The sequence below is a fragment of the Rousettus aegyptiacus genome, unplaced genomic scaffold (genome assembly GCF_014176215.1).
Source record: "Rousettus aegyptiacus isolate mRouAeg1 unplaced genomic scaffold, mRouAeg1.p scaffold_m13_p_1, whole genome shotgun sequence".
NCBI lineage: Eukaryota > Metazoa > Chordata > Mammalia > Chiroptera > Pteropodidae > Rousettus > Rousettus aegyptiacus.
Window position 1 is genome coordinate 93,249,290 of NW_023416284.1, and position 12,795 is coordinate 93,262,084.

The 12,795-nt window shown below is 44.4% G+C and overlaps 1 protein-coding gene across 1 annotated transcript; it reads left to right on the forward strand.

The window, feature by feature from the left end:
- Positions 1-2,725: 2,725 nt before the first annotated feature.
- On the forward strand, positions 2,726-12,795 carry LOC107511930 (probable E3 ubiquitin-protein ligase makorin-1). Its single transcript, XM_016146894.2, has 8 exons — positions 2,726-2,796; positions 7,393-7,512; positions 7,691-7,935; positions 9,426-9,529; positions 9,682-9,854; positions 9,961-10,071; positions 12,283-12,427; positions 12,658-12,795. The coding sequence occupies exons 1-8, from the start codon at positions 2,726-2,728 to the stop codon at positions 12,793-12,795; spliced, it is 1,107 nt and encodes a 368-aa protein (XP_016002380.2).

Sequence of the window (12,795 nt, forward strand, 5' to 3'; positions counted from 1 at the left end):
CTTCAACAATATAACTTGATTATAATATAGATGTTTTATATTATTAAAACATAGGACTCAAAACCATAAGAAAGGAACAATTTGCTTTTTAAGAAAAAATATTTTTTCCGCATCATATTCATTTCTGCTACATTTCTATTTTATATTAGTTTCAGGTATACAAAACAATGCTTAGACATTTATATAATTTATGAAGTAGTTTCCCTGATTAAAAAGACAAATGTTTTTAAAGAAATACCTGGATGTCCAGAAAAAAGAAGAAAATTCAATACGTTTAAAAAACAGAAGCAGCCAAAGATTATTTTGCACATCAAAACTAGAAATTATCCAGAAAATAGTACAGGAAAACCAAGACAGAAAATATGGAATGGAAGAATAGCAATACAAAGTCTCATATAGTGAATAAGGGAGCAGAAGTTGCTACAAACAAATTTGAAAACAATTTAGCAAAAGCTAGTCAGTTAAAATGTGTGTGGATGCTGTGGGACACCCCCCAGGTTCCACCCCTTAGGACCCAGGCACTAATGTCCTTGGCACTAATTTCCTTAGCTGAGTTCCTCTCAGGAAATTGCCCTTACTGAAAGGAGCTGCCTTGCCAAGGATAAGCACGACCCCTCCTCAGGGGCAGCCTTAGCCAACACGGGGGTACGAAGCCAAGCCTCCTTGCCCCAATTTGGGACAACTTGAAGGAACATCCCAGCTCCAGAGCTGAGGCCTCTGCTCTAACTACTTTGCAGTTCAGTTTCTCTCTCTACCCAATCCTGCTTCCTTCGATTCCTTACAGGTGTTGTTCCAAGGAGCACTTCCCAGTGTGTGTCTTTCAAGTCAACCTCCAAATCTGTTTCCCGGAGAAACCAACCCAAGAATACCCTAGAGCGAAGCCCACCAGATTACACCTCACATAAATGTTCATCAGAGCAATAGCAAAAACTTGGAAATGACCAAAATGTTCAACAGGAAAAATAGATAAATTTGATATATTTATACAATTAAAAAAAAAAAGAACAAGAAGAAACACATGGGGGAAAATTTATATAATCTTGAAGTAGATCTTTCAAAAGTCTACTGTATATACAAAAGTTTCTAAGTTTTATGCAATATATATGAAACTATATAAAATTTAAAAAAATGAAAAACCATATACACGTTTTTAAAATTTCTTCCTGGGGAAAAAAATTAAAAATTCTAAATCAATCATGTAAAAAAACACGTAATCAGACAAAGAATTCATTTCCTTAATATATAAAGAATACCTCCAATTCAATGAACAACAGGTTAACAACCCAATTTTAAAAAATAGGCAAAGGATATAAACAGAAAAAGAAATGATTAAGCATAAAAAGATGCCTAAACTCACTCATAGTATGAGAAATATATGTTAAAACTACAAGGAGATATGGTTTTTTTACTTACCAATTAACAAATACTAAAAAGTCTGATAACACTGTGTTGGCAAGGCTGTGCAGAAATGGCCGCTCTCATACTGTGGGCAGGAGTATGAACTGGCACAGCCTCCATAGAGAGCAAACTTGCAGCACTTATAAAAATTTTTTTAAAAATAATTTTGATCCAGCAAAAGTAAAAGAAGTAACTAGATATCCAACTTTGTTGGTTTCCCAATCTAGTGTCTCAATTTACTAATACACAGTAAATTGTTTAAATTCAATTTAAAAATCTCTCCTTTAATTTAAAAAGTGAATTCCTCTTATCTGCTTTTTTTAAACTTTCCCAACTTACCTCCCTTATGGGGCAGTGAAGTCTACTGGAGAGGATCATCGGCTTTGGAGTAGTAAGATGGGAATTGAGGGGGGTCTTAGAAAATAGAGCTGAAAGGGCTCTGGGAGCTCATGGTCTTCCTTCTACTTCCTCATCTTCGATGAGCCCAAGGTATGATTCTACCAGACATTAATAATGCCCAGGAGAGCAGCTCTGACTGGCTCATTTGCTACCATCCAATGTGGAAAGTCCTCTTTGGAGAGAGTCTCAGGCAGGCGCCCTCCTGGACACCTTTCATGGTAGCCTCTGCTGAGTCATTGACACTATTCTAATTTCTTGTGATCAGGATAGCAAGCCTGCTTCAATGACAAACAGACCAGGCCACAGTGACTTTTCGTAGAAAGAACATCTTGGGCCTGAAGCCAGGCCTCCAGAGACTTTTGGGTCTGTCCAGTACATGACCAGTCTGGAACAGGCCTCCCTGTAGCCCTCACCTGGCTCACACCATCTCCTGGAGGTTCCAAAGGCTCCCAGCACATCATCTGATTTCTCCACCAACCTCAGCTCTACTTGTGGGGTTCACAGCCCTGAGGTGGGGGGAGGGTCCCCTCTGGCCTCCTCGGTTACAAATTCCCCCTCAGACACTAGCCAGAAGACTCCAAACCTCCCGCATCCTTGGTCCTGGGTTTCAGGTCTTCATGGGCCCCTCTCAAGTCACCCTGCCTTCCTGAACCCTTAAAGTGCTTAAACCAACCTCCTGTTTCCTCCGGGAACCATTACAACATCAGGGGAAGGCCTTCATGCCCACCTCACTCACGCCCTTGGCCCCCAGCCTCCTAGCTGTCCTGCCTTGGCTCTCTATCTCTCCTGTCTACAAGCCTGGCTCTGGGGAAGGGAAGGGGTGGGCCTGGCCACAGAGCTCCTCCTCCTGTTTGCCCTGCCCAGATAGGGAGGGATAAAGGAGCATCAGAGGAGCCCTGCGGGATTCTCACTAGGGCCTGCAGCTGGGATGGACCCTGCAGGGCTGGATGACGGAAGCCTTGGTGGGGAGAACAGCCCCCACTCCCAACGGCCATTCAGGTAGGAATCTGGGTCTCAGGGAACATAAGGAAGGGGGGAGAAAATTTGGGAGGGGTGGCGCTCAGCCTGGCCATTGAAAGTCCAGCATCTAAGAATTTAGGGGTGCGTTTAGGGGAGAAGGGACTTCTTTGCCCAACATTGGAAATTTCTAGAGATCATCTCCCACCCTCTCACAGTCCAGAGGAGGAAACTGAGACCAGAAGGAATAAAAGGTACACTAAGGCTGCACACCTGGGTCAGGGTTAGCCTCAGGGTTTGACCATTTAGGGCAGAGATTTCCCACCTGCTTTCTTTCTCTGCCCAGAAACACCAAATATCTCCCTCCGGGTGGGATGTGTTTTCCTGGTCACCTTTGTAGCCCCAGCACTTAGCACAGTGACAGATATTCATAAATATTGAATGGAAACACTTTAGGTTGAACATTACACTATTAGAGAGTCATTCTTTGGGCATGTTAGCTCACAAGTCCTTCTATCAGAGTTTTATACCTTAGCACAAATTCATTTTGCCAACAGAGGAGATCAGTTCCCCAGAGAAAACTGAAGTTTGGGTAAAGGAGGGAGAATTGTAGATCTTAGGGTCTTAGTGTGAAGTGGTTTTCCCACTCGCTTTTAGTGTAAGAAAGGCAGCCAGCTAACTAGAGGAAGACCAGAAAAAAAAAAAAAAAGTGGACTTTCACAGAAGGAGATTTTCAATGGTTCCTGAGCTTTGCACAGGGCCAGGAGGGTGGCAACCTAGACTAATTTCAGGCCCTTGAGTTTTAAAAGCCCTGGTCAGGGGGCTCATTCGGTAGGCTCCACCTCCCCTTTTACTGTTCCCATCCCTACCCTTCACAGTCCCTACCCTTCTCCTCTGCCTGCCCCCGCCAACAGCCCAGTTCTAATTCTCCAGGCTCCTTGCCCAGGGGTCTGCTGCTCCAGCCCCCCAGCCACCAAGCCCCTTCTGCTGCTTCCCCAGTCCTGGATTACCTGCGACCTCTGGCTGCTCTGTCCGTACCCCTTGGCCTCAGAACTTGGCTTGAGAAATGCCCCAAATCCAGCAGTGCTCACTCCTTACAAGTCAATTGAGCTAAGTGAGGACACCTGGGTCATAGTCCTACCTCTCATTCCCGAGTCCCAGGCTTATTACTTTACCTCTTTGAGCTTCATTTTGAAAGCAGAAAATGACTCCTGACTTTTAAGGCTGGTTTTGAGAATTAAGTGAGCTAATTTGACATTTCTCCAAACAAAACGTGTTTTATTAGCATGTTAAGGGTGTGTGGGTGGAGGGCATAAACGAGCAACAACAAAAACAAGTTCAAGCAATCAAAGGTTTAAATCAAAGGTTTTTTTGTGCAGAACTTATCAGAGCCTTTAATATGTTCATATACAATAAGCAACATGCAGCATGGCTCTAAGAAACTACAGAAAGAAGAGTTTCTCAAGTCGATTTGTCACAAAACCCTTAGCTCCTTTTCTTGTAGCTCAACTAATGGGCTGGAGCCTTTCTGGACATGCTGGGAGAGCTCTGCCACTGGGAGAGCCAGTGCAGTGGCCTCTCTAGGCAGTCCTGGAGGTCAGCCTCATTGATGATGGGCTTTAGAGAAAAGCAAAGCTTTTCCAGCACAACTTCCCTCCCCGTGGCTACCCATTGGTGGACTGTAGATAAGAGGTCTGTGAGTCCTTCCTCTGGGAGTCTCTGGCTCCTCCTCTTGTAGGTTCACCCACCCCTTCCATGTGACTCCCATTTCCACCTCACCCCTCATCCTACCCTGCCCCCTCTCTAACTTTGACTGTCACACACTGATCTGGTCCCTATCCCAGCCTCTTCCTATCTCCTCCACATTGTAATTGAAAATATACCAGTCCCGGCATCTTCCATAAACCTCCTAAAAGAAATTTGAAAAACATGCATCCCCCTCCACACTCTAAGATATCTAATGTTTTTCATCATAAAGTAAATTGTTGCAAATGTTATAATTTCTAATATATTATAAATTCTCCCCATTTTAAAATAAAACAATCATATCACTTTTTTAATTCCAAAAGATTTTTAAAAGATGTTTCTAAAGAGAAGTTACATCACTAAATCAAATGCTTTTCACCATTTCTAAATCTTTCTTCTCCCAGACTGGTGCTTCAGGCAAAATTCTGAGGGACATGTTCAAAGCAGTCAGCCCATAAGAACTCACCTCCAGTCTTCCTGCAGGGGTTTCTCAGTTTTCTCAAGCCAGGCAGTGAGAATGATCACGGGCTCCATGGGGCAGGACAGGCTGTAGCTCTGTGTAGAATCTCAGCCCAGCTATTTCAGGCTGCTTTCTTCGGGTCCTGCCAGTGTATGTGCTGTGTGGCCAACTGACCAGGAATGGCAGGCGAACAGGGTGGATTTGAATATATACATTATTATTAGGTATCCAGTAGCATCTAAACACCAGAGAGATTTAACATATAATGTCATCCATTTAAAAATATATAAACAGACTCAGACTTTTACATAATTCCTTTTTTTCCTTGAATGCCTATTCTACTTCCCCCACAGAATTTTATCCTAATATGAATATTTTTATTCTCAGAAGTCTTTTATTGATCATGTTCTTGCCAAAATAAATTTGCAAAACAGAAATTTAAATTTTTTTCTAGAGTCAGGTATTAGCACTCAATTGATCAAAACAACTTAAGTGTATTACACATTTTAGCAGGTAATTACTAAGTAATAAAAACATTTTCTTTAGAAAAATTTCTTCTGATATAGATGGATCATTGTTTTTGTTTTCCCCAAAACTTCACATATCCATAGATAAATATTACTTATTGCTAGAATAAGACAGAGTTCAACATCAATTTTAATGTTTAATTATTACAAATAGAAGCACTGAGAAATCTTGTTCACATAAATAAGTGGGTAGAAATGAAAAGTGATTCATTACAGGAGGGGCACTCAATTCTTTGAATTTCCTCTGAATTAAATACCAAAAACTATGCAGTGGTCTATCATTAAAAATTATTATTTGAAGGTCTCATTTACATCTCTCGCCCTCACAACAGCTTCCATGAAAATAACAACTACTATTATTACAAATATATTATTATGTAATAATGTAATAGTAATTGTTATAGTAACAAGTACCTCCTCCAAGGCCTTGCCTGGCCACCTGTCTAAAGCAGGTCCCCACCCTGCCAGCCATTTATTTCTACGGGAGCCCCTTTCACTGTCTGTGTTCATCTTGGTTCTTTGTGCCCTCGCTGCAGAGCCTGGACTGAGGGAGGCAAGTCAGGTAAGTTGTGTAGGGTCGAATCTTGTCTTTGTTGAAAATTTTGATATTTTGCTCATCATGGATTTTTTTTTGCATTAATTATGATCTTTTTTTAAAAATTGCTCTACAATATAATTTATTTTTATCACTGAGTTTTTTTGGGCATCCCCTGAAGGTTTGTGTCTGAGGTGAGTGCCTCGCTAGACTTCCTCAGTCCTAGCCCTGGTTTCTTGATTCTCTACTCTGTCACCTCAGTGGGAACTCCAAGGCAGATTCCCTGCCCAGGGGCTGCACACGTGTTGTGGTAAATGAAAAACCACATGGCCACGGTCTGGCACCTTTGCTGACAAGACCGAGTGCCTGTTGCCCATCTTTCCCTCCCTCTGCCTGCTATCTGCCATGGCATTCTTGGACACTCTCTGGGGAATGGTGTGGGCCAGTCTACAGCAGACCCTTGGCTTGGGCTGGCAGTCTGTGTTCTCTTGGGACTAGAATCTGGCTTCTGTCCTATCACTGCTGCCCCTCCAGGCAAGGAAGCATATAATAAGAGCAGAGGTCCTCTCTACCTGTACCTGTCCCAGAGCCCTGGCTCAGGCCTGAACATGTAATAGATACTCAATAAACATCTGTCCAACTCCGCCTCCTCCCACCCTTTTCCACCTCACGCCTGACCCTCAAAAACCCCTGTAATGGTGATGATGATGATGATGATGATGATGATAACAGTAGAGTGATAACACCTAATGTTTACTGAGGGCTTGCTGTGTGCCAGGTATTTTATATACATTAACTCATTTAAGTCTGACATCACCTCATGAAGTAGGTACTAATATTATCTTCATTTTATAAATCAAGTAACTGAGGCATGGAAAAGTTAAATGTCTTGTCCAAGCTTATACAACCAAGAAGTACAAGGCAGAACTGGCTATATGATTTGCGGGACCCAGTGCAAAATGAAAATCAGGACCCCTTGTTCAAACATTTAAAAATCTCAAGATGGCAACAGCGAAGCATTAAAGCAAGCGACTGCACAGGTTCATGCCCGTGAAGCCAGTTATGGTACCAGAATCTGAACCCAGAATTCTGACCCTAAGACTCACAAGTCTGCCTTTGGAAGAAGTAATAGTAACCACTGTGATTTACTGAGCACCTGCTGTATGCATTGTGCAAAATCTTCAAAAACCCTCTAAACAACCCTGTGGCATTGTTTACCCTCATGTTTAAGGATGAGAAAACCAATCTTTAGCAAACCCAGGGTTACCCAGCAGGACTAGGATTTGAACACAGGACCCTCTCTAGAGCCTATGTTCTTATATCACACAGACTCTCTCTACAATGGGGCTGGGCATCACTCTATCTTTTAGGAACTTTGCCCAAAGCGCCTGTCACTGGGGATCGAGCTGCTGTTTTGCTCAAGACTGGACTGTGCCCCAGGTCTGCAGATACTTCCAGCGAGGCTTCTGCTTCCACGGAGACCGATGCAGGTAAGCACCTCTTCTCCTTGAATGGGAGTGGGTGGAAGGTGCAGGAGGCATCGTCCCTTCATGCACCACGCATCCTCCAGAGCATCTTCTCCCCTCGCAGCATCACGTTCCAGGCTGAGCGAGCTCGGAGCCCTGGAGAGGCTATCCCTGTCTCCTCACCCTTCTCTTCCCGCCATAGCTTTCAGCACCCACAGCCTCCTGGTCACCTGGAATGGGGCCGCCGCCATTCGGAGCCACTCGTCACCCTGCCAGGACCCCTGCTGGGGCTGACCCGAAGAGGCTCTGAGCCCACCTACCTGCCGTCTGAGGCTGTGGGTTGGGGCTGGGGCGAGACTGGCTGGGGCACGGAGCCTGGCCTGGAGAGGATGGCCAGCAAGAATGAGGAGCTCGGTGGCAGTTCCTGGAAGTGCCTGTTCCCATCATGTGAGTCTTCAGGGGCACTGCAGGTGGGCACAAGTGGGATCTGAGACCAGGGTTCCTGCTCTGTCTCTCTGAGCAAGGTTTATATTTCCTTCCACCCCTCTTCTTCCTAAAGATTCTCAGCTAGAGGGAAATTTTCCTCCCTCTCTGGTTTGCGCTCTGTCTTCTAGAAGCAGAATACCCTGGTGCTTCTGGAGTCCAACCACATAGTTAGAAATGCCGGTTCCTCCACTTAGTAGTTGTGTAATTGTGGACAAGTCACTTAACCTCTCTGTTTCTTCATCTACAAAAGGGCATTGATAATAGTACCTACCTCACAGGGTCGTGTGAGGGTGTGATGAGTTCATATGTGTGATGTGCTTAGGATCATACCTGGCACAGAGCCAACACTAAATATTAGTGGTTATTTTTTAAATTATTGCTCTAATTCAGCACTAACGGAAATATAAGTCAATGTAACTTTTTGTGATATAATTCACAAACCAAAATATTCACCAATTTAAAGTATGTAATTCAATGTAATACAGCATAAGTATATTCAGAGTAATACGAACATTACCACTAACTAATTTTAGTAGATTTTCATCCCCCCCAAGGGAAACCTATTACTGTCCATGCGCCCCCGCTCCCAACCCCAGCCACTGGCAACTACTCATCTACTTTCTGTCTCTATAGACTTACCTACTCTGGATATTTCATGTAAATGGAATAATATAGTGTGTGGCTTTTTGTGTCCGGCTTCTTTTACTTAGCATAACATTTTCTAGGTTCACCCATGTTGTAGCATGTATCAGTATTTCATTCCTTTACTGCTTTTGTTTTAGTCATTCATCAGTTGATGAACATTTGGGTTGTTTTTGGCTTTTTGGCTATTATGAATAACGTTGCTATGAGCATTTGTGTATAAGTTTGTGTGTGGACATATGTTTTTATTTCTTTTGGGTATATACCCAGGAGTGCAACTGCTGGATCATGTGGTAACTCCATGTTTAATATTTTGAGGACCTAAAAACTTTTTCAGAGTGGTCACACTATTTTACATTTCACAGATATAACTTAAAAATTTCTAGTTGCCACATTTAAAAAAGTAAAAAGCAACAAGTGAAATTAATTTTAATGTTTTATTTAATCCAATATAGCAAAAGTTATATATATAACATTATCAATTCTATTATTTCAACATGTGATCAATATGAAAAATTCTCCATGAAATATTTTAGTCTTTTTTGGTACTAAGGTTCAAAATCTCGTCTGCACATTGCACTCACAGTACTTTTAAGTTTGGACTAGCTCCATTTCAGGTGCCCAGCAGCCACATGTGGTTAGTGCCTGCCGGACAGCAGAGATCTAAATAGTTGCATCAGAGACTAGTAATTCTGCCTGGACGCTGAGCTAGTTGGGGACAGGAGTTCTTGCACACACAGTTGTGTGCGGCAGTCACTCAGTAGTCGCTACATGAATAAGTGAATGAATGGATCCAGTTTTCCCAACAGCTGCTGATGGAGATCACAGCTACTCCCAGAAGTCTCAGCCTAAGTCAAACCCTGGCCGGAAGCTCATGGCCCCACTTCAGAGCATGGATCTTGAGGTGCAGCAGGTAATGGGAGAGGGGGTGTGGCAGAGGATGGCACGCTGGACCTCTGGGACACCCAGACTGGCTGGAGGAGGGCTCTGTGGTCCCCCCGCTGTACTTGGGGTGGCAGTACGCATGTGTGTGGAGATGTTCTCTGACCCTTCCCATGGCTGTAGAGGGAACAGGACAGTCAGGACGTTGTGTGCGGCATCTGCATGGACAAGGTATGGGACAAGCCGGAGGCCCAGCGGATCTTCGGCATCCTGCCCAACTGCACTCATGCCCACTGCCTGGGCTGCCTGCGCACCTGGCGGAAGAGCCGACAGGAGTTCCCACTGGATGTCATCAAGTCAGTGTCATGGAGAGGCCAGCAGGGAGGGATAGGCGTGTGGGCTTGGAGGCTGGCTTGTGGACTTTGACTATACTCTCATTTCCCATCTCACCCTACCTCACAGGGCCTGTCCCCAGTGCCGTGTCCATTCCAGCTACATCATCCCCCATAAGTTCTGGGTGAGCAAAGGGGCTGAGAAAGAGCAACTTATCAGGAACTTCAAGGCTTGGACCAGGTGAGGCTGGAAGGGGAAATGTGACTGGGGTTAGGGAAGAGAGAAAGACAGCTTTTGATCCATTCCAGCTTGGCCACAGTTTCCCACCTGGGACCCCCCAAATCCTGGGAATTTGATGGAGATGGCAGGTGAGGGTGTGAGCTATTTCTACTATTTCAGAAAGCCCAGTAAATAATGGCGAGTGATTGAGACAGCAGCAGAAGAGTAAGGCCAAGTTTCTCTTCTAGCCTTGGCTCAGAATCGTTGTAGGCCAGCTCTGGTTCTCTGTGCAATTAGAAGCCCCGCTTGCGTTTAATATCTTATTTTTTTAAGCAGCAAAGTAAATTGGTGTAAATAAATATATGTTGTTTGCTTAGATGATCTTTGAAAACATGAGATTTCTGAGGAGACTGAAAGGCAGCTCTTGGAGACAGGGAAAATTTGGGTAGGTTTGAATCTCTTGGAGAGGGTCGGCATTTATCCAAAATCTGAATTAGCTACAATTCCAGGTTCTTAATTCCTCCTTCCCAAAGGGTTTATTACACTTGCAATATGCAAAGTACATTTGGATGAAGTGTGGGATAATGAAGGTCTTGACTCTACCTGTGAGACATTTAATCTTGTTGGGTTTTGCCTGAGAACTGTAATATCTGCATCAACAGGTACTGAGAAAAAAAAACTTAGATGGTTATCAGAGGAGGAAGTATTTGAGCTGGTATTGGAAGAGGAGTGGGGGCTCCTCAGGAGAAAAATGAGAGCACTCCAGGAAGAGAGAGGTTGAAGTGGGGAAATAACTGGCAGCTGGGATACTTTTTGAGGGTCTTCAGAGTCATCTAGGCCAGAGCAGGGCACCCAGGCCTAGGAAACAATGTAGATGGAGGGCTTATTATGTATGACAGAATTTTCACATCATAAACTCCGTGTAGTAGAGATTCTTACTATCCTCACAGTGCAGAAGAAGAAACTGAGGCATGGTCTGTTGTCGGTGGTCCCCAATCTTTTAGGCACCAGGAACCGGTGCTCCTAGGAGAATCTAATGCCCGATAATCTGAGGTGGAGCTGATGCGTTGATGCTAGCCCTGGGGAGCAGCTACAAATGCAGATGAAACTTCGCTCACTTGCCCACTGCTCTCCTCCTGCTGTGAGGCCTGGTTCCTAACAGGCCACAGATGGATATTGGTCCACAGCCCGGGGGTTGGGGTCCCCTAGTCTACGTGACTTACATGAGGAAATGGGGTTTGAACCTAGCATTCCAACTCACAGTGCATATTAGAAGAAAGGTTGAGGAAGATACTGACTTGAGAGGAAGAAAGGTCAGAACTGAGTGGGCAACTGACCATGAGGTTGAAAGGAAAATTTAAGATAATTAATGTTTCCGGCATAGGTGGCTGTAAGACCGCTGCTGACGTGGGGGCTGGGTGAGAGAAGCTGATGGGGACCTTGAATAAATTGGATGTGGGGTTTTTGTAAGCTATCCAAATGCAGCAGGCCTGACACTAGGTTTGGTCAAATGATAGGAGGAAGAAGAGGAAGGGATGTTTGTTCAGAGGGATTCTCAGGCTTCCAGCTTAAGTGATCAGTAGGGTTCTGCCCACACACTGGGACTACAGAGAGTTGGAAGAATTCAACTGTGTTAGAATCAAGCAGAGTGATAATGCAGGAAAAAGGCTGCAGACATTCACTCTATCCTTTTCGCCCTCCCATCTGTCTTTCCTAGCAAGAAGAAAGCTAATCCTACTTAAGTGGATCACAAGTGGCCCACAAACCTCTCCTGTATCTGACCTTTCACCTGTACTTGAAATCTCAGAAGTGGGAAACTTCTTAATCAATTTCATTAACTAGCAATTACCAAATCATAAGAAAACCCGTTAGAACAAGGCATCGTTCTAACTTGGTTACAGAGATAATCCTAATATCTGCTATCCTCCCACTTTTGGTGCTGTTTTTGAAATTTAGTTGAAAGGAGGAAAGGAGATTCCCAGGGTCAAGGCTAGCCCAAAGCAAGACTGTGGGATTTAGAAAAAGGCATCCCTTGAGACTTTACTGCCATCTGCTGGAAAATAGTTGTATTAAATGTAAAATTGACACTACGATGGTTAATTGTGCCCACATAGATGTGGTGCCTTTGTGCTTTGTACAGCCTACCCAATCTTATGTGTCAGCCTTCAATGCCCCTTGTTCCTGGGGCAACAGGGCTTGAAGGTGATGGTCTTCTCTCCCACTCTCTCATAGCCAGATCCGATGCCGGTTCTTCATGCGGAGGAATGGCCGCTGCCCCTTCAAGTCTGACTGTATTTACCTGCATCAGCTCCCGGATAAGGCCCCTGCCTCTGACCCTCCCTGCCCTGAGAGTATGCAGCTGGCCTCTGGGAGTGAGGTGGTAACAGCAGGGATGTGGAGCAGGGGAGGCTGCTGATTATGGTTTATAACAAACATCTGTGATAAATGTCTATGACAGCTATGATGTTAATGGTGCCTGCTTAACTGTGGCACCTTTGCGCAGTGTACAACCTGCCCAACTTTATGTGTCAGCCCCGATTCCCTTTTTCCTGGAGCAACTAGGGTTGAAGTGGATAGTTTTTCATTGATTTTTTTCTCTAATCCCAGGTGCTGGGCCCAACAGTGTTGCTAGGGGGCGCAGCGCTGGAGGACAAAGTGTTCATGGACTGTGTCCTGGGCATGGCCTTCTGGGGTGGCTTAGAACTCCTGCTGGATCCCAACAGTTCTTATCACTGCCTCCTGTAA

Excerpts from the sequence above, each read along its gene's own strand:
- LOC107511930 (XM_016146894.2), top strand. The coding sequence starts at position 2,726 with ATGGACCCTGCAGGGCTGGATGACGGAAGCCTTGGTGGGGAGAACAGC. Across the intron at positions 7,936-9,425 it reads GAAGTGCCTGTTCCCATCAT|CTGCTGATGGAGATCACAGC; the intron begins GTGAGTCTTCAG and ends TTTTCCCAACAG. Across the intron at positions 9,855-9,960 it reads TTCCCACTGGATGTCATCAA|GGCCTGTCCCCAGTGCCGTG; the intron begins GTCAGTGTCATG and ends CCTACCTCACAG.